The sequence below is a fragment of the Musca vetustissima genome, unplaced genomic scaffold, assembly GCF_032173495.1.
Source record: "Musca vetustissima isolate MV318-11 ecotype Yass unplaced genomic scaffold, APGP_CSIRO_Mvet_v1 utg78681, whole genome shotgun sequence".
NCBI lineage: Eukaryota > Metazoa > Arthropoda > Insecta > Diptera > Muscidae > Musca > Musca vetustissima.
The window spans coordinates 38881-61156 of NW_026885941.1; the positions used below are offsets into that span (position 1 = coordinate 38881).

The window sequence follows — 22276 nt, forward strand, 5'->3', positions numbered from 1 at the left end:
TAGCTCCCATATATATTTTCGTCCGATTTAATGTAAATGGTGCACCACATATATCTTTCGATTTGCACGAAATTTGGCATAGCATACTGAATTGATGCTGGAATGATGTGAAAATCGGTTCAGATCTAGATATATATATATATATATATATATTCGTCCGATTTAATCTAAATAATGTACCAAAGTTCTTATGTTGCATAGCGTACTGAATTTAATCCAGAATGATGTGTGCCAAGTTTCGTGAAAATCGGTTGAGATTTAGATATAGCTCCCTTATAGTATAGATAGATTTTAACTAATTCACGAACCAAGGAACCAATATATGGCTGATAGGAACAAAACGTACTGAAAATAGTATAACCTTACCTGTGACAAGTTTCGTTGAAATCGGTTCATATTTGGATATAGCTTCTATACATATATTCATATATCCGATTTTAAGTAAATTGTGCATGAAACTCCTCATGTTTGTCAGATTGACATCAAATTTTGCACAACGTACAAAATTGAGCATACAGTCATAGGCATAATTAGTTTGTCAAAAAAATAAAAACAGCTTAAAAAATATTACCAAAAAGTAATTCATTTAAAAAACTAAAATTTTTTTATATAACCATTTTAATTAATAAATATTGCTTAAAGCTCTATAACAAAAACAAAATACATGTTTAATGTAGAGATTCAAAAATAAAATTCAAATTGTCAAAATAATTATGCCTATGACTGTAAATGTGCCATATTTATCAATGTACATATCAATGTACATGTACATGTAGACTAACATCAACAGACAGACGGACGGACATGCATAAATCGACTCAGAAAGTGATTCTATACATATTCTCAAAAAGAACCAAGGCTCTATCTCGATTCCTTTTGCCTGTTACAAACATATGCACAAAGACAATATTATTTAAATCGGTATATTATTTAAATCGCTTCGCACTCGAATTGTACGAATTCTTTCATCAGTATCTCGTTTTTGATTGTGATATATCTACCTTTATCATTTTCATAAAAAAATGCGAATTGGCAACACCTAAAGGTGGTTTGTGAATTTAGTACACACGTATATATCTGTGGTTTATGTATTTACTAACATTTTGCTATAATTGCCATTTTTACCATATATATATTAGGTTTAGATTTTATATATATATAGCTTGTAGGTTTTAACTAGATTTTATTTGAATATGTTTAAGTAAGGTTTTTCCATTTAGTTTTAATAAATTTTCTAGTTTTAAGTATAGTTTTAAATTCATATAGTTTTAAGTAGATTTCATTTTTTGTAGAATTGTAATTCAATATCTTTTTAATTAGACGAAATTTCATCCAATTTTAGGTACTTTTAATTTTAAGAACAATAGATTTAAGTTTTAGTTTTATTTTATGTATTGGCACTTTAATACACTGTATCGCCACTTGTTGTTACTTGTTCTTGTGATGTTTTGTCTTCTGTTTAACTCGCACCCACTTTGCTTGTTGATGCTGTTTATCTGCAAAAAGATTTCTTTAATATCACGTTTTTTTTTTTTTTGTAATGGCACTTTGTCACTATTGCCCAAACTGAAATTTGCATTGTCATAGCAAACCAGTTTGAGCTATATTGGAATTCTTCACTGGAATTTACCGGTGGCTACATAAACATATGTGAGGATGTGGGTATTTTTATTTGCATTATTTACATTGTTTAGGGTGGTACTTAACCCTATGTGGCCCAATGTTGCCTGTGGGCAATTTTACAACTTTGAGTATTAATATCTCACATGTGGTATTACATATTTATTCAGATTAAGTTTATGTTAATGGGTTAATGTTTTAAGAATAAGTGAGAAATGAAAGCATTGAAAAATAGCGGGAACTTTTGAAGAAATGCTTTATTTAAATCACGTGGTTCGATGAAAAAGTGTGCTCTGAAAATATTATTGGTGTAATATAATTAATTATAAAATTAAACAAAATAAGTAAATCAACTTAGTGTTCGTTTAAAAAACATATTTACGCATTAAAAATACCACAGAAAATAATTTTTGGAAAAATAAAAACTTTAGGTAAAGTTGTGTAATTTTTGAAAATTAATGTTGCTTGTGAGCAACTTCGGGCCATTGTGGTAATAATTTTTTTAGTGATGAAGCCGCAATCAAAAGGACTATCGGCTGGTTATATACAGCAGGTAATGCAGTTTGATTGGGATGATTCGACGGATGATGAAACTGGTAATGAGGAGGATGAAGCACTGGAAGATAATTTGCTGGCTGAAGAAGAAGCCGTAGCGTTAAATGTGCAAGAAAATATTTATGTTGACACGGATGAACCTAATGAAATAAACTACGTGAAGACAAAAACAAGGGATTTAAAATGAAAATCAGTACCATATCGGAAGGCAGGTGGAAATCTGTGGAAGACATTTCGGTGGAATTAATAAAAACGCCCTATGAATATTTCACATACTTTTTTGATAATGATATCATATCCCATATTACACATCAAACTAATTTATTCGGCCTTCAAAAACACGGAGAAGAATTTAATTGTTGTGACCATGAAATCAAGCGTTATATTGGAATTCTGCTATTTTAGGCGTTATAAAATTACCACAAATAAAAATGGCGTGGTCCAATGGACTAAATCTTACTGATGTAAGAAAATCTTTACCACGTAGCTGATTTGAGTGTTTGCATTTCAATGACAACAGCAAACAACTTAACAAAAATGATCAAAAATATGATAAACTTTACAAATGTCGTCCTCTTTTAGACTGCTTTAAAACTAAATTTAATAATTTAGGACAAGAAGAACACCAATGTATAGACGAACAAATCATTGCATATAAAGGTGATATTATTCTTCTATATTAGATAAACACATACATAAATTCTATTATATTTACAGGTCGTTCAGTATATAAACAGTACAATCCGGCCAAACCTCATAAAGTTTTGTACTTGACAGAAAAGCTTCCAAAACAAAAGAATTTTAAGTTATATTTTGACAATTGGTTCACATCTATAAGCCTTCTCATACCTCTAAAAGAGAACGGAATACTGGCTGTTGGTACCATACGGAAGAACCGTTTAGGAAACTGTAAGTTGACTTCAGATGATGAACTTCGGAGAAGGGGAAGAGGTTAATTTAATGAAAAGTTTGAGAAAAAACACAGTCTGGTATGCGTCCGTTGGTATGACAATAAAGAAGTTCAGTTGGCATCTTCATATATTGAAGCAGAACCTGTCGGATTATGCAAACGCTGGAGTGGAAAAGAACAAAAAAATATGTTGGCATCCAAAGACCAGCTATTGTCCATGATTACAACAAGTACATGGGAGGTGTTGACCTTGCCGATATGCTTGAAAGTGGTATATGCGCACATTTTACTGGTGTTTGAGTTCGTGTGTCTTCTTTATCGAAAAGATTTCGTAACAGCTAACGAAACGGGATCTCATATGAGATTAATAAACTTTCAACTGGAAATAGAAAAGGAATTATTAACGTCAAATGCTTCGGCATCAAATGTTCCAAGAAAAAGATGACGGCCTTCGAAAGTCGCTGACAATCTGGTTTCATATTATGCTGGAATCGAAGTAGCAAACGCCCCCCGTTACAAAAGTTCAAAAAAATGGAGGTATACACCATATCCCAGTAACACATCACGCTTTGATGGTATAAATCATTGGGTTGTATATGGTGAAAAAGGACGTTGCAGATTATGTAAGATTGCAACTCCCATGACTACATGTAGTAAATGTACATTTATGCTGTAATAAAAATAGAAACTGTTTTTTAACTTTTCATTCCTAAATAATAAAAATAAATAACTTATTTGAAGATTAAACGTTGTTCATTTTATAACCACAATGGGCCAATGTTGCCCACAGGCAACATTATGTAACTCGTAAACTAAAGCGAATTTGAATCTAATTTTTTGCATTTTTTCTAGTTACAGTATAAGCACTCACATTCTGTGCGAAAAAATATTTTTAATATTATGGAAAAAAATTCGGCGCTCAAAGGGTTAAATTCATACGTATGCGTACGAATATATTTGCCTCAAAAGTTAAATACATATATTTCAATGAACGTTACCCAAATACGCATTGCTTATCAAAATATAAAGTTGAAAATTATCAACATTGACAATGCGTATTTTCGATTTTTTGCTTTTTGAAAATAGAATTTCAGTCATAGAACAATGTGTGTTTCTATAAAAGTAAAAATTTTTTCGATCAATTAAAAAATGTTTTCATCCATTTTCGGCGCTTTCAATTGGCACAAATGCAAATAAAGTCCTTGCGTGTTTGGTTAATACGGACGTCTAACAAACCCTATAAAGGTGAAAAGGTGAGTATTTTTGTAAGGAGCGCAAAAAATTAGGTCGACCCTTACATGTAAATGTGCACAGTGCCGCTTATGTTTATGTAGCCGCCGACAAATTATTGAGCGACAGCATTGGGCTGTTTCAGTGGGACCTTTATGTGGGCCTATACAGTAGATATCGAATATAAGAAACTCAAAAAAACCGGAGATTTCTTTCTTATATGCGTTTTTTTCTTATATGGAACTAGCTGACCAGGCAAACGTTGTTTTGCCCTATCAATATTGCCTTGCCAAACATTTGCCACTAAGTTTTTGTCAATAAAAAGTATTAACTGATACTCCAATTCAGTTTATAATTTTGTAGAATTTATTTCACCAAATGTTTTTTTTCGTTGGAGTTTTTACACTATATTATTTGTCCTTTCTTAATTACAATATCATTTTGATCATATCCAACTGTCCTTTTGATTTTTATATTGAAAACAGTATATAACTCGAAAAATTCAATAAATAGTTTTTGACAGTTATGACCCCTTATACGTCTTTTAATTGTAAATGCCTGTTTTGTACCTTAACTCTAAATCGTGAAATTTTGTAATCGGATTTGTTATATCCTCACATTTTTGAACAACTTGATTTTAATTTAACATTTCAATAAGTTGTTGTTTAAGGTTACATAGGTCCACATCCAAATATGAAAATGGGATGATAATGAGAATTCATATGCAAAGCTTGGGCTCTAAAGAGTCGATGTTAATGATCGCATTATTAGTATTAGAACATACACATACTTACATACACATATTTTTTGATCTAACTAACTCAAACCAGTAAGGAAAGTAGTAAAGTCGGACGGGGTCGACTATATGAAACCCTTCACCACTATGGGTATATTAAACAGGACTATTGTCATTAAACTGTATTAAATAAAATATGTGATATTTATCTAAATGTGAAACTACCTAGATCTATCCATAAACATATATATATATATATATATATATATATATGTATATTCGTTTGTTACAATGGGATAGAAGTATGTAAATCGACTTCAAACAAATATCAATAGGTCATCCATTGGGCTATGTCTGTACTTCTAGAAAACGCAACTTCGTTATTTTTGACAATTATTTTGATAATTTGAATTTTTTGTCGATACTTTGTTTCTTTGACTGCAATGATTAACGGTAACATGTTTATGTCAAATTCAATGGTCCTGGAGACAACAACAAATACACTAAATATTTCTTCTAATTATTTAGGCATTCTCTTTCTGCCGATCGAAAATCAAATTTACATCATTATTGAGTGTGGCATAAGTATTTTGACAAATCTTTAATTTAGTCATTATACAATCTTCTTTTGGTAAAAGTCAGTTTATTTTTATATTTTTAGAGCTCGGATAACCTATATAATATTTCCAACATAAAATTAGTTACTACCCATAAACGATATGGGAAAAGTAGCCGAAATAAGCTCTTTCATAAGATCGTCAATAGTTTCGAAGTTTAATTCTGGTGTAAGTGTTATAAATATAGGAAAATAATTTAATATATCGCGTCAAACTGTTTATTATCAAATAAATAAATTTAGAAACATTAATAGTGTACTAATGAGGATAGGAAAATTCTACGAAAATTTAGAGCAGACGTCACACTAAAGCCAAAAGATGCTGCAGCCAAAGCCAAAAGATGCAGATGCTCATTCAGCTAAATCAATAAGTGAAAGAACAATCCGTCGAAGCTTGAAATAATACAATTTTAAAACTTACATAAGCAGAGTTATCCCATATATTTCACACCAAAGCAAATTAAAGCGTTTGTCTTTTGCTTACAAGCCTGTTAAGTTCTGGAGTAACATTCTTTGGACAGATGAGAATACTTTCGAGTACAATTCTTCGAAAGGAAAATTTCTTGTTCGAATTCCACAACATGAACGGAGAACAAAGGCTCCAGTGTACCAAAAATTTGCTCATGATGGAGGGACTGTCATGTTCTGGGGGTATATTGCCCTTAATGGCCTCAGTATCTTTGTACCAATTGTCGGAACCATGAACCAAAATCAATATTTATTGATTTGAGGGACCACGTATTGCCTTCTGGACAGAAATTAATAGGGCGTCATTTTATTTTACAGCAGGACAACGCTCCCTGCCTGCGGAGTAATGTGATTAAGGAATATTTTAAAGATATGGATCTCAATGTGCTAGTTGGCCACCCCAAAGTCCTGATTTAAACGTTATTGAGAATGTGTGGGCGTATATAAAAAGAAAGAGAAATATTTCACTGAATAAAACTCGAGATGAGACTATTTCAAAGGTTACCGTTCTATGGAACGAGGTTCCTGCGGACTTGCTGAAAACGCTGGTGGATTCCGTACCCAGGCGGATCCAAATCTCTACATTAAACATGTATTTTGTTTTTATAGAGCTTTAAGCAATATTTATTAATCCTTTCTCCTTTGTCAAAATACTTTTGCCAAGCCATTAAAATGGTTATATGTAAAAACGTTAGTTTTTTAAATGAATTACTTTTTGGTTATATTTTTTAAATATGTATTTTAACTAAACATTACTAAAAAACAACGTGTCTCATTTGTATTCTCTAAAATAAATTTTTTTTTTTAAAAATAATTATGCCTATGACTGTAAGTTCGTTCAATTTCACGTTAAAGTTCCTTCGAACGTCTGTTAGGATACATATGTAGCATATACCCAAATTGATGACCTATATATCACATAGTAGGCCCAGTCTGACTTTACTACTACTTTACATTGTGAAACTCACAACGTTACCAAAATGCTGTGTTTTATTTTTACAAAAATTATGAGCCTGAATATGGGTATATTTTAAAAACTGTAAATAGATAACGACTTAAAAATTTGTCAGATAACCGTGGGTGTAAAAACACGTCATCTATGCAAAAATGAACATTTGACGATAAACGGAAACTCCACTTTCTACTGCATTTTCAAAATCAGCATATTGAAAAAAAAACAGTAATGAATGTAGTAAAGTCGGACTGGGCCGACTATATGAAACCCTTTACCACTTTGGGTATATTCCAAATATGTATCCTAAAAGACGTCGCCTTTTCGAAGGAACATTGACATGAAATTGAACGAACTTAAAAATGTGATTTTTATCTATATATAAACCGACTAACATCAACCCCTACACATGTCAATCTGCAACCTATGCTAATTTTTTAAATCGATTTAACCCTACGGTCAATAACCAAAAAAGTATACGTAGATCAATAACCGTGGTACATTTGTACCCATCCAAAGATAGCTCTGTAACTTATTAAAAAATTGGACTACCGTGAGGTTTTTTGTTTGAAATTAGTCTTTACGGATCTGATCTAGATGTAAGAACTCAAAATTATATATACATTAAAATAATATATACTTAAATCCATGCTTAAATGATAATCTATCTAAAACAATCGTAGTAAATTCCTTGTAGCTTTCGAATGGGTTAAGCTTTTTTAGTTATTTTTTTATTGGGATCTTATTTAGGTGTTCCTCAACCCCTCTGATTTTTGTGGCCCTAGACAACATGGGGCCATCAGGGCGACTCGTGGAAATCAGAAACTACCTTGGTTTTCCTTTGGTATACATGGATTAAAACAATTATTATTGCCAATTATTCACATTTTATGAGTTTAGAGATTGTGATTAGCGCACTTTTAACATTATTTAATACTTTAAAACGTTATTTAATGATAGTTTATATTTGTACGCCAATTTAGGATTGAAATAAATCAGACTAATTCGATTATAGAAACAGTTTAAGGCCCAATATGAAGAATAATGGGAAAATTACGGACAATAATCATTGTTTTTGTCCCTGTATACCAAGGGAAAACCAGGGTAGTTTCTGATTTCCACGAGTCGCCCTGATGGCCCCATGTTGTCTAGGGCCACAAAAATTTGCAGAGGGGTCGAGGAACACCTAAGTAAGATCCCAATAAAAAAATAACTAAAAAAGCTTAACTCATTCGAAAGCTATAAGGAATTTACTATGATTGTTTTAGATAGATTATCATTTAAGCATGGATTTAAATATATATTATTTTAATGTATATATAATTTTGAGTTCCTACATCTAGATCAGATCCGTAAAAACTAATTTCAAACAAAAAACCTCACGATAGTCCAATTTTTTAATGTGTTACAGAGCTATCTTTGGATGGGTACAAATGTACCATGGTTATTGATCTACGTAGGTAATAACTTTAAAAAATTGTAAAAATTATATATATGGAAAATATTTATAATTTTTTCTTCGGTTATGTGTGAAAATACCTCAAGAATGATTCCTCAAAATTTGATCCAAATATCTCCATTATTAAAAATTTTACAGCATTTTTATTCAAAAAAAGGTACAAATGTACCCGGTTATTGACCGTAGGGTTAAAGCAAACACGACACGCGCTATTCGGTATGTTGCACCGTTTAAAATTTAATCTCAATCAAACACACATTGATTATTTGGTGTACAATAAACATGAATAAGTCGAAATTATATATGGAAGCTATGATATATCTATATCTGAACAGATTTGAAGGAATCTTGCCAGATATTAATTTATATTAACTTCAGTACGTTGTGTCAATCGGCATAGCTAGGGGTCTTTAGTGCATCATTTACTTAAAATCGGACGAAAATATATATAGGAGGTGGTTGTAAATCTGATCCGATTTTCACGAAACTTTGCACACATCATTCTAGACGTAATTCAGTACGCTATACTAAAATCGAAAGATATAAGGGGCTTTGGTGCATCATTTACACAAAATGGGACGAAAATATATATGGAAGCTAGATTTAATCTGAACTGATTTACACGAAACTTTGCACACATTATTTTAACTTATATACCAACATTCGTGCAAATCAAAAGATTTGCAGGGACGATGAAGGTAGAATCTACTCCTCATTGCATTTGAATCTATATGTATATATATATATATATATATTTTTTGTTTGTACCCAAAAAACACTGAACAGATTTTACTTAAATGTTCCTGCGTCATGCGATCCCATGGAAGTAACATAGGTTAGACAAACTTTTAAATGTCCGCTTGGATGCGGAGTAATACCATCAAAAGTATTTATACATCTGAAAGAATATATATGTATGTACATTTTCTATGTGCGTATTTTAAAACTGGATGAAAATACGGATCATCCGGTGAGGATATATTTTGGGACGATAGGGATATGTATTGAAATACATAAAATTCATATGTATGTATTTTGAAAACACTGCTTTTAAGTTTCAAGAAAACAAAATTTACCACCATTACAGAAAACCGCTAATAATTCAATAACTTCTATACAAATATTGTCAGTTTTCAATCAGGAAGGCAGGAGAATACATGGATATTTCAAACATTTTTGTAGTAATAAGCATACAGAAATCCAAGGTTTGCCTAATCTTAAAATTAGTTTAAATTACAGCTGCTATTCAAATTTAACGTAAATAACATTGTCAGGGGCAGCGAAGTGCCACGGGTCCAGCTAGTATAACACTAAAACCTATGTACAAAACCTAAACCTGAAACATATATATATATATAGCCTAAAAAGAAAAAAAATCGAATAAAAACCTAAAATGATTTTTTAAAACAAACAAACAAAAATCTTCTCATTCTCAAAAAGGAAGAAAGCATAACTAAAAAACATTTGGTCCGTAGCGAGCCGAATATAAAACGGCATATACAGTAGAACATTTTACCAGGTTAACCTACTTTATGAAGATTTATTTGACATATATATGCAAAGGAATTGACCATTGAAACCCACTGGGTTAACGAAATCCGGTTAAATGTAAACGTACTATAAGTAAGGTTAACCCTACGGTCAATAACCGGGTACATCTGTACCTTTTTTCGAATAAAAATGCTGTAAAACTTTTAATAATGGAGATATTTGGATCAAATTTTGAGGAATCATTCTTGAGGCATTTCCATAATCGAAGAAAAAAATTATAAAAATGTTCCATATATATAATTTTTACAATTTTTTAATGTTATTACCTACGTAGATCAATAACCGTTATACATTTGTACCCATCCAAATATAGCTCTGTAACTCATTAACAAAATGGACTATCTTGAGGTTTTTTGTTTTAAATTAGTCTATACGGATCTGATCTAGATGTAGGAACTCAAAATTATATATATATATATATATATATATTAAAATATTATATATTTTAATCCATGGTTAAATGATAATCCATATAAAACAATCATAGAAAATTCGTTATAGCTTTCGAATGGGTTAAGCGTTTTTATTTATTGTTTTATTGCGATCATATTTAGGTGTTCCTCAACCCCTCTGCAAATTTTTGTGGCCCTAGACAACATGGGTCCATCAGAGCGACTCGTGGAATTCAGAAACTACCCTGGTTTTCCGTTGTATACAGGGAAGGAATTAATTAAAATTACCAAACACAACGAACAAAATCCCAGGAGGAAAATCAGTCCGGAAAACACGAAGCGAACGGATACCGAACCACAACTCAACAGATACAACAGCAACAACAACCCAGACCCAAAAACACAAAGTGAGTACTTTGTTGGAAATTTATTCTTTCTCGACACAAAAGGAGTATACGGTGATCAGACAGATTTATATTTATATATATATATATATATATATTCAATACCTAGTTCATACATATGAACTACATATATATATATATATATATATATATATTTATATCAATATATATATGAAAGTTTCAATCCTTACTCCACCCCAACCTGATACGGACATTAGTTTAGTTAATCGTTGGAAGCGAGTCAAGGCGATTTCTCATTATTTTTGTAATCGATGGAAACTAGAGTATTCAAATGTGCTTCACAGAGGCACTAAATGAAAATACGAAAAGGGTAATGTTAAAGAAGGGGACTTAGTGGTGGTAAAAGACGACAGGTAGCTCCATCAATGGAAGTTAGTTTGGATTCAAAAAACATACCTAGGGACTGACCGAAATACAAGGGTTGTAGACATTCGGAAGGTTGGTGGCGAAATAAGCAGACCAATCACAAAAATAGTCAAATTGTTCTCCGACTGACTACTCGGTCATCACATAAAAGAAGAATTTTGTACCCGCATTCCCTTGCTCTTTTCAGACATGGCCACCTATTTGCCCAATCAAGACTGGAGACTAGCCGAACGCAGCTCCAGTCCCAGCAGAGCAGCGCGCAATTCCAAAAGAGAAGGCCGCAGCCCGACCCGTGCTAATCGGCCCAGTTCCACCAATAGCAGACGACGAAGCCAGTCCAATGACCGACCCAAGGCCTGCCCATACAGACCTAGCTTTTGAAATTATCATGTGGTTTATGTTAGGAGGACCATGCGCTGAGCTCCTGATTCCAGAACCAAACACCGTTTCAGCGATTCGAAACGGTCGAGCGTCGGGGGTACTGTCGCAATTGTTTGGCGAGAAGCCATTTGGCCCCCGACTGCGCATTCTTGGTTGGCTGCCGGCGATGCAATGACGGTCATCATACCCTTTTGCATGGGGCCTCGCAACTGGAAAAAATGCCATTAAACATTAAGTCTATAACCGCTCCAGCGTTCGCGTGGCATTTGTACCTACGGCCATGGTGCGCATAACAGCGGAAGGGATCGACGTTTTCACCTACGCAGCCTTCCGTAGGATTGGTTTGCCATCGAGACACTACCATGGGGAAAGATTTACTTCCTTTACCATTTCACCCCGCCGACAAAGCAGCATTTGACGCTGATACTGAATGCCCTCATCATCGATGACCTGCAACGACGCATATACTCCGACTCGATTCTTGAGAATTCAACTAGCAGATTCACAAGCAAAGTGGGTTCTAGACAAATCACAGAGAAAACAGTGAACGTCAGTACAGTGAATTACAGCGAGCAATTAAAAATAAAACTACAACATAAAAGCTGTTGTACCTTAAATCATCTAAACCCTATTTCTAAAACTTACAACTAATGAAATTCAACTTATACTAATACTGAAGTTAAAACTAAATTAAAACTTATATTAAGACTAAAACTTACAATACCTAAAATCTATATTGAACTAAAACAAAGAAAAAATTGATATATATATATATATATATATACTAGCCGGCCCGGCAAACGTTGTCTTGCATAGCAATATTGATGATGTATTATTCACATAACGATATCCCAATATTAAGTTATCTTTAAAATAGTGCTCTGAAATTTTCACATACATTGAAATTGCGCAGAAAGTGTCCGTACCAAATATTATCAATATTGGCCCATGTTTCGGTTTGCAGCCCATATAATGGTAGCCATAAACATTCGGTATTTTGAAGATCTTGGACACGGTTTTAAACAGAATTGTTTTTAGTTTGAGCAGAAAATCTCACTACATAAAATTATCAATATTGGCCCAAGAATCTGGGTAACCCCTTAATATTCGGTATTTGGCTGTAATTTTACATTTTGGATGATCATTGTGTAGAAAATGTTCCTAACAAAATTTACCGAAGCTTCCGAAAAGTCTCCATATAATGGAACTAAACATTATAGAATGCTTTGGGTAATTAATTCTTTTATTTGGTGAGTCCAAAATCTCCTTACAAAAAATTATCAATATTGGTGCAAGTTTGCGGGTTGCACCCATATAATGGTATCCCCCATAATTTCTCATGTTGTGTAAAATCTTACTACCAAAAATTAATATGTCTCCATTCCCATTGTTGTAGTTAAAATAGTTCATTCATTATAAAGTATTAAAAAGACATTGACCGAATTTCCTAATAGAGTTGGCTATAATTAGGCATAACGAATTCCTGTGAATAAAAAACATCATTCCAGGAATTTTGCAGTACAGCTTAACGTTAAAAAATTACGCATTTACTGAACAATAGTGTAACTATCACAGAGTCACTATCACAAAGGATCACAAAAGTAAAGAAAGTTCTCGCGCACCTATCGGTAATCGAATCTTAATCCTTTCAGAAACTTAATTTGTGACAAAATTTAAAATTTATCAAAATTAAAAAAAAAATTCTGACAAAAAAGCAAATTAAATGTATGAATCTACATTTTATTTAGAAAACATTTGTATGGGAAATATAAAAGTCAGTTTTTTAGAGATTTCCCGGCATTTATTCGATCTTTTCTCACCTTTTAAACCTTCCCTGAAGCTCCACGAACATTTCAAGGCTAAGATAAGAAAAATCCGTTCAGCCGTTCTCGAGTTTTAGCGAGACTAACGAACAGCAATTCATTTTTATATATGTATATAGATAGAGATATATAACCAATGTACTAAACCTAAACCTGAAACATATATACAGTATTTTTCGGTTAATTGCACATCAAAATTTGCACAAATTTTTGTTCAATTAACCGAGGAACCAATTATCCGAACCCGCTTAATTGAATAGTTTGTTCAATTACAGTAATCACGTATAATTGGAACTACAAATGATTTAAAAAAAATCAATGTCAAATACAAATTACCCTTTCTCTCAGTTTTTCCTTAGCAATCAACATATGTTTTGAATTTGTAGAGATGCCACCTAGTCTTTTTCACAAATTATGTCAAATATGTATGTAAAAATGACAGATTATTTTTCAATTATTATTATGCAATTAACCGGTGAAAAGTATAAGGAAATTTATTTTTGATGACATGAATTTTGAACCAATTAAGCGGGAAAATCAATTAACAGGGTTTAATTATCCGAGAAAATTTACATGTATTTTCCTATGAAATATTTTTTGCCCCATCATGTGGTTCAATTAAGCGTGGAAACCAATTAACCGTAGGGTCATTTAACCGGAAAATACTGTATATATACATATATATACATATGAAACCTAGCCAAAAAAGGTAAAAAAATAAATAAAACACTAAAATGAATTTTAAAACTAAACAAAACAAAAATCTTATAAATTGAAAAAAAGGTTAAAAGTGTAACTCCGAAACAAGCAGTATGCCTAACCACAGACGGCTGACCTCTAGAACGAATTGTTCTTATTTATTTAGCAATTTCTGCGCATTATATTGATAAAGGCGAACTGAAATAAAATTTGCTATCGTGCGTAGAATTTTCCGAAAGACACGCCGCTGAAAATATTTCAACTGATATAAAGGAGGTGATAATTGAAATTGGAATATATAATAAAATATCAGCCGTTTTGCAACGAATGTGTCTGCTGCTGTACGAATTTTGAATTGGCGTTGGGTCGGATGTTTGCACACTCCTTAAATTTAGTTGTAAATAATGCATTATCAAATATACTAGATATATTGATAAGAGAGCGCAACGTTGTAACATATTTCCACAAAGGCCAAATGCATTGAATAAATTGTCCGATACGCAAAAGGCAATGGATTTCCTATACTAAAGTTGAAACAAAACATCGAAATAAGGCGAAATTCAACTTATGACATGTTGGAACGGATTCAAAATGTTAAAAATGCCGTCATACCAACATTATCTTTAACTCGGCCTGATTTATCCATACCATTTGAAGATTGGGACATAATTAAGGAATTTATCCCGATATTGAAGCCATCTTACCAAATGACTATAGAGATATAGGCAGAATAGTCTGTAACACTCTCAAAAGTTTTAGTCCTTTCAAATATAATTGAACATTCAATTGCCAGTATGTCGTCCAATGAAATCGAGGTTTGGAGACTATGAAAAAAAACTCTATACTGAAAGTGTAATTTTGGACCCTCGATTTAAAAGAAAGGCCTTTAAGACTAATTCATCGTATGAAGTCGCTGTTAAAAACCCGAGGGACAAATATGTAGCGTGAAATTATCGAACACTGAAAATATTAGCCCAGCAGTGCAAGAAAATAATACTGAAATTGATTGTAACGCCGGATTATTGGAAATTTTTCAATGATGATTTAAACAAAACAGCAATGCCCGAGAACAATACTGCAGCGGCTATTAGATAATTTAACATATATCTCAATGAAGAGTACATCTGTCGAAAAATGAACCCATTACACTGGTGGAAAGAAAGGAAGAATATAAACCCCCGCGTTTATGTACTAGCTCTGCGACGACTGTATATTCCAGCATCGTCCGTTCCATGCGAACTGATCTTTTCAGCCACTGGCAAAGCTTGAAAAATAGTAACTGAACAATATTATTTTCACCATAACGACGAAGAATGCAATCCTAATAAAACCAAACATTGGCCGATGCCTAAAAGACTAAAACACATATAGAGTTTCTTAAAAAGCGGTTCTGGTATAATTGAAAAATTTGGTATTTCGTGTATTTCTGTGAACCGATCTGAAAAATGTGTTAAGTTAATGTTACTGATTTTTTTTTTTTTTAATATTGATACTGACACCTGGACATTTTGGATTTTTATTCTACATTTCACAAATTTCAATTAAAATGTTGTTATTTACCAATTTTTATTAAACGTCAATAATTAAATTTATTTACATTTTTCTTTTAGTTTTGACTATTCATATATATTTGCATATTTGCATTCATCAACGAATAAAGAGATATTCTAATGAACTGTCTCGGAGTCGGAACTAAATGGAGCAAAGGAACTTTATTAAGGAACTAGTTCCTTCCTATAAAAGAACGAGAAATATCGATCCGCTCCGTGAACTAGATTGTCCAATTCTAATAAATCCTGGCGCCATACACCAGTGAATTAGGTAGTGGAAATAGGTATAACATTGAAGTGCAAGTGTTTTGTATGATGTAATAGGTAGCAGTAAAATTCAAAATAATAATTATTTAAGAAAATATTTGAGAATTTTGGATATACAGTCGAGCTAAATTTCTTTTATAACGAAGTTCAAAATTTCAGTAATTATAAAATGTAGTATCATGCAGTCATATGTTTCCAATTTTTTCAGAAATTTACCTTTCAAAATTTAAATGAAAATATCTTCCTTCGAAATGTACACATATCATGTGTTCAGTGGCCAAAATGGCTAAATCATTTATAGTTATAAATATTTTGAAGTTCGCTGCTTCTAAAAATTGTAAATATATGTAGTAACAACCATGGTTAAATCTTGAGAGCAATGTTCAGCGTAAAAAAATATATTTTGTTAAAATTATTGAAAATATGCCAATCGATTGGTACTGACACAAAATACCGAATATTGGGGAATATGTCCAGCACAGTTAAACTTGGCGTTAACATTACCGGTCCCTTGCAGTAGCTGTAGTATCTAAAGAAACTAATATACACCCATGTGCTGCATTTCGAGTTTGCTCGAATGTGAAACATTTTCCCAAATTTGGTGTGCTCCATTCCGGTTTGTTTTAGTTAAATTTCTCAATAACTTTACATATATATTAATTTTACCTATAGGGGGAAACACAAGAACAGTACACAGGATAACATTTTTCTAAATTTTATGCGAAACAACCAGGACCAGATGGGATTAAAAACACCAAAAGTTTCGGGACTACAAAAATAACCTGTGACGTGGATAAAGAAAATGTCAATTTCTCTACAGAACCAGCATCTCCACAATCTTCCTCGTCCTTAATGTCTCCACGGCCATCGACCTCCAAACGAGCTAGGAATGAGGCTGATGTAAGCGAAATATTCGAAGAGATTGTTCAGTCTTCGCCCTCGCGACCTTCAAACTCCAAGCGTCCACAAAATGCCTCTGATTTAACTGCAGTCGTAGAAGAAGAGAATAAGCTGTTAAAAAATATTGGAAATAAGCTTGCTGAAATCGTCAAATGCAAGGAAGAAGATCAGAAGCATTTTAAAAGCACTGACACTATTCTATCGGATATTCGTTGCATTAAAAAAGAAGAAATTCAAGAATTGAAGAGGCATAACATACAAATTGAGCGAAGTTTAGCAACCAAAAATGAAATAAAGCTCAAATTTCTGGAGCTGGAGCAGCTTAAACTTGATATGACAACAAGCTCAGACCATTTTTAACATCTGTGCAGCTATCCAATGTTTCAAATGATCTCTGTGTACTTTTTTAAAAGTATGTAACATTTTATATACACATGAATTACATTCAGTGTTGCCAATTTAGCACTTTTAGTGCTAGATTTAGCACTTTTTAAACTCGTTTAGCACCAAAAAAAGTTATCTAGCACCTAGCACTTTTTTTAGCATTTTTTTATTTTTCAGTAATTTTTTATAATTTTTGTTTCATCCCAACAAATTTTCCCGTTTTTCGATTTCATATTGACGCATTGAAATTTCCCTATGTTTCACGCGTTGAATTTGATTTTCCAATGTTAAAAAAGTGACAGTAGATTTGTAAGCAGGTAGTTCATATGGTGACTATGACATTGTCTGCTAGTAGATTGTTTATTTGAAAAAACCAAATAAAGCGGTCCATTGAAATTTTCTGAAAATAAGTTTTTTAATGCACCGGCCATCCTGAATGCCAAGTTAAAACCACTTAAGAGTACCGAACAGGACCAAAATAGAAAAATGTCGGCAAACATATATTTTTATACCCTTCACCACACTATTTTATTTATTTGTGCATATGTTTGTAACAGGCAAAAGGAAACGAGATAGACACACGGTTCATTTTGAGAATATGCATTGAATCACTTTTTAAGCCGATTTATGCATGTCCGTCCGTCTGTCCATGTTAAATTGTAAACAAAGTACAACTCGCATTTTTGATTCGAATTGGATTAAATTTGGCACAGCTCATTTATTTGTGGAAATAGGTTCAGATGTAGATATAGATTTCATATATATTTTCGTCCGATTTAAGGTAAGGCCCTATATATCTTTCGATTTGCACGAAATTTGTGCATAGTGATTAAGCCTAGAAAGACGTGTGTTAAATTTCGTGAAAATCGGTTAAGATTTAGATATAGCTCCCATATATATTTCCGTCCGATTTAATGTAAATGGTGCACCAAAGTCCCTATATATCTTTCGATTTGCACGAAATTTGGCATAGAGTATTGAATTAAGTTTGCAATGATGGGTGGTGAGTTTCGAGAAAATCGGTCCAGATTTCGATATATGTAGCTCCCATATAAATTGTCGTGCGATTTTATGTAAATGGTGCACCAAAGTCCCTATATATCCTACGATTGGCTTGAAATTTTGCATATGGTACTGCAAAATTTCAGAAAGATCTATGTTAAATTTCATGAATATCGGTTCAGATTTAGATATAGCCGATTTTAGGTAAATAGTGCACCAAAGTCCCTTTATATCCTTCGATTTGCTAACCTCCAAAATCCCGAAATACGAAATTACAGTTACTTTGGGATAATGGGGTGCTGCCGTTAACCAGCAACCCCTAAATATGTACATATATTAATAATTTCTGATAAGGAGATTTTTTACTCAATTTGAAATATCAAATTAAAGCCAATTCGATTTTAAAACGTGTTTATGAGGGCTACGTTTAAAAGTGGACCAATGTTGATAATTTTTAGTAAGAAGACTTTCTACACAGGGAGAATCCGAAATACAAAACCGCATATTAGGTTGAAAATGTGCCCAAAACCTTAAAAAATCAAATATTGGGTATGGTATACACAAAAAAGACCAATATATTTAATTTCCAATACCAAATGTCCTAGGAGTAGTGCAATATATGGGCAAAATTCCAAAGCTCTGTTTTCAATATTGCGACCTCAATCGAATGGACATGGCTAAATCGACAAAGAATAGCCTTTAAGAAAAATGGGGTCTCTGATGAATATTTCATTATTACATATTAACAATTTTATTCATTTAATTTTTAGCACCTTTTTCTGGCACTTTTTTAAATTTTCTAGCACTTTCTAGCATTTTTTTCAACAAAATCTAGCATTTTTTCTCAACAGAGTTTTGGCAACACTGATTACATTTAAGTTTTTTTTTACGTTTATTACCTTCAGTGAATTTGAAGACTGATTTTTTTTTGTGTTTTTAATAAAATAATTTATGTAATTAACTTAAAATTATAATCTGCTGGTGTTTCTTATTGAACTCGCAATATTATTCCTTATGGCTCTACTCTCATTTCTGCTATCCATTTCCTCCAGATTATGATAATTTTCCTCCACTTCTGGTTCAGGGACAAATCCTTCTTCAAAGGGGATGTTATGCAGCGCACAGCAAACGTTAACGATTTGCACAACCTTTTCGGGACTGTAATGTAAGGCATTGCTTTGTAAACATCGAAATCTACTTCTAAGATTTCCAATAGTCCTTTCAATAATGTTTCTGGCAGATGTGTGCACTTTATTATATTGATGTTGACAAGATCCATGCTCCACTTGTTTATAGGGCGTCATCAAAAATGGTTCTAAAGCGTAACCACTGTCTCCTAGAAGCCAACTATTGTGCATACCATTTGCTCTTTTGTTAATGTAATGCTGCCTAGCGGCACTCATCTGCCAAATAAAAGCATCATGGCTGGATCCTGGTCTGCAGCTGTCCACAACTCGAATTCTCATTTTATAGTCACACACCAAACAGAAACAGAAAAATTAGTTTTACGATTATCTACATTGTTGTCCTTACAATCATTGCATTTATACTGAAGTATCCTTTTCTATTGTAGTATAAAGATGAGTCTTCATGTGGTTGAACTATTCGGATGTGTGTTCCATCTACACAGCCTATAACTCCAGGAAAGCCAAAATTTTCATAAAAATGCAATTTGGATAACCTCATTTCATCTTCACTCAAATTAATGTTTATCCACGCTGCACACACTTTGTCTTCCAGGATATTCATTACTCTCCACAATATTTTACACATTGTTGTGCGATCGACACTTATATTTCATTTGTCACTACCCTCTGAAACCCACCAACAGCCAGAAATCTTAAGGTAGCTGCTAACTGCAGGCTTTCGGAAATGGAACCCTTGTGTAATAAGCAATTAATAAGCCGGCAGGCATTTTTTTTCTTAATTTTGTTGGTAAACAAATTGCAAATTCCAATGAAACATATGTTTTTTATTGAACACATTTCGTAACATATTGAACACAGCTATGCTTTCGCTCGAAATTGAGCACACCATTTTGCACAACATGGGAATTTAAAAAAGTATGGGAATTCAAAAACTCTCGGAACATGTCACATGGGCCATAAAACTAGTTCCTGCGCTCTCTCTTTTTACAATAAATTGAATGAATCTTAATACATAAATGAAGCGCTTACAGACTGATTTCAGGAGGCACTTTATACTAAATTTGAAAAGGAAAGTGTGTCCTTTTATGAGGCAGAAAAACAATAGTGCATGTGAAACTTCATTTATCGGGGAATTAATTTGGAAGAAAAACAGAATAAATAAAATGTTCCTCATTTTATTTATTCTTCTCATTGAACAAGAGCCATAAACCGCCCACCCGAATATGATACTCTAAGCGGTGGATAAGGCACTGCGTGAATTCATCTCCTCTGTCATTACCTTCGGATAAAGATCCACTTCGGTGACAATATCGATGCCGGCAGATTTGTGGACGTCGGAATCGGCGAACAACAAATGAGGGAAGTGTTTATGGTAGTTTTCTTTATATATATATATATATAGGTATAAATAAATATAAATAAATAAAATTAAAACATAACAAAATGTTAGTAATACATTTTTAGATTTAAATCATCGGATCAACGACAAATAAAAGTTTTGTAGCGTCAAATTCATTTGAAGATTTAGTGAATAGATCATTTTGGCCTGATGGTGTATGGGTAAAGGAATTTTTTTTATAACACAGTAACTGCTCAAAAAAATAATAAAACCTTTGTCTATACTATACCAAAATGTGACAGGTCTTAATAAAAAGCGTAAAAATGTTTATTTAAATCGTAAACAAGCTTAGGACTTGGTATGGATGCTTTTTGGGACACTATATTTGATCGATGTTTACTACAAATAAATAATACAAGAAATGGCAATAACAGAATTCTTGACTTCGGGTTTGTTTTTCTTTCGCATTATCTATATGTTCTCTATTTGCAGAACATGAAGATAAACTTAAAACAATGTCAGTTACAGTTCTAAAAGTAATTTTTAATAGAAGGCCAGCTTGGTCTACTACTAATTTTAAACGTTTATGTTAAAGTTTCTTAACATTATTAATTAAAAAGTTCAAAAAAGCAATACGCTAATTATTAAAAAGCTAGACATAAAAACAATATCGAGAACTTAAGTGTGCTTATATTAACGCGAATGTAGCTGATAATATTAGAGATAATGTTGGTGATCGTTGGTGCTGTGTTGTCTGTAGGAAACTCTTAGCCGATTTTGTAAAAGACTTGCAATCGGAGCTTGTATCCATGAAGAGGGATTTTATATTACGGTCAAGTCGTTTTGAGAACATGAACTAACCTGGTTGATAAGAACCAGGAACTATTCGTAAAGCCTCTGTTTCTACTGAAAAATCTACTCATAGTACAGAGGAGTTGTCAGTTCCTATATCTAGTGCGTCTTCCGGGGCTGCCTATGGCAATTCCCGACTACCCACGCAAGAACCATCATCAATGGCCATTATCAATGTCATGGAATGGTATTGATTTAAATTACTATATCAAATCAAAAATCTATGATAATTACTTGCATAGATGCTGCAAGCTTCGATCGGCATACTCTGAAAGTAGTTCATCATTTAAAACATGTGTTCATAATGATATATTACCAAACTTGGTATCGAAATATTATGCTCCTAGAGCGTTTAATAAAGAATTTCAGATAATTTATTTCATTTAACTTAGACTTATTTACCATTTGCTATCAGAATGTAAATTAAACACAAAACCATTTAGTTTATTTACTATTAACATTGGTATTGAATTAAGTATTTTTGTATTCACTGAGACTTGGTTTTAAACAGTGTAATTGTGTGTTCAAAATATCAGATATTAGAAAATATCGTATTGAAAAAAAATGTGGCGGCGTAATTATTGCAATTGATGCCATATTTTCCAATAAATTAATTGAATAAAATTGTTTTTCTGACATAGAATTTGTCTG

General features: G+C 32.6%; 1 protein-coding gene across 1 annotated transcript in view; it reads right to left on the reverse strand.

Moving 5' to 3' along the window:
- Positions 1-19927, reverse strand: part of LOC133333308 (putative nuclease HARBI1) — a 54044-nt gene extending 34117 nt beyond the window's left edge. Inside the window, exon 1 of the mRNA XM_061541623.1 lies at positions 19820-19927. Within this exon, the coding sequence (XP_061397607.1) occupies positions 19820-19825 (6 nt within the window). The 5' untranslated portion in view covers positions 19826-19927. The remainder of the gene's footprint in view (positions 1-19819) is intronic.
- Positions 19928-22276: the final 2349 nt, after the last annotated feature.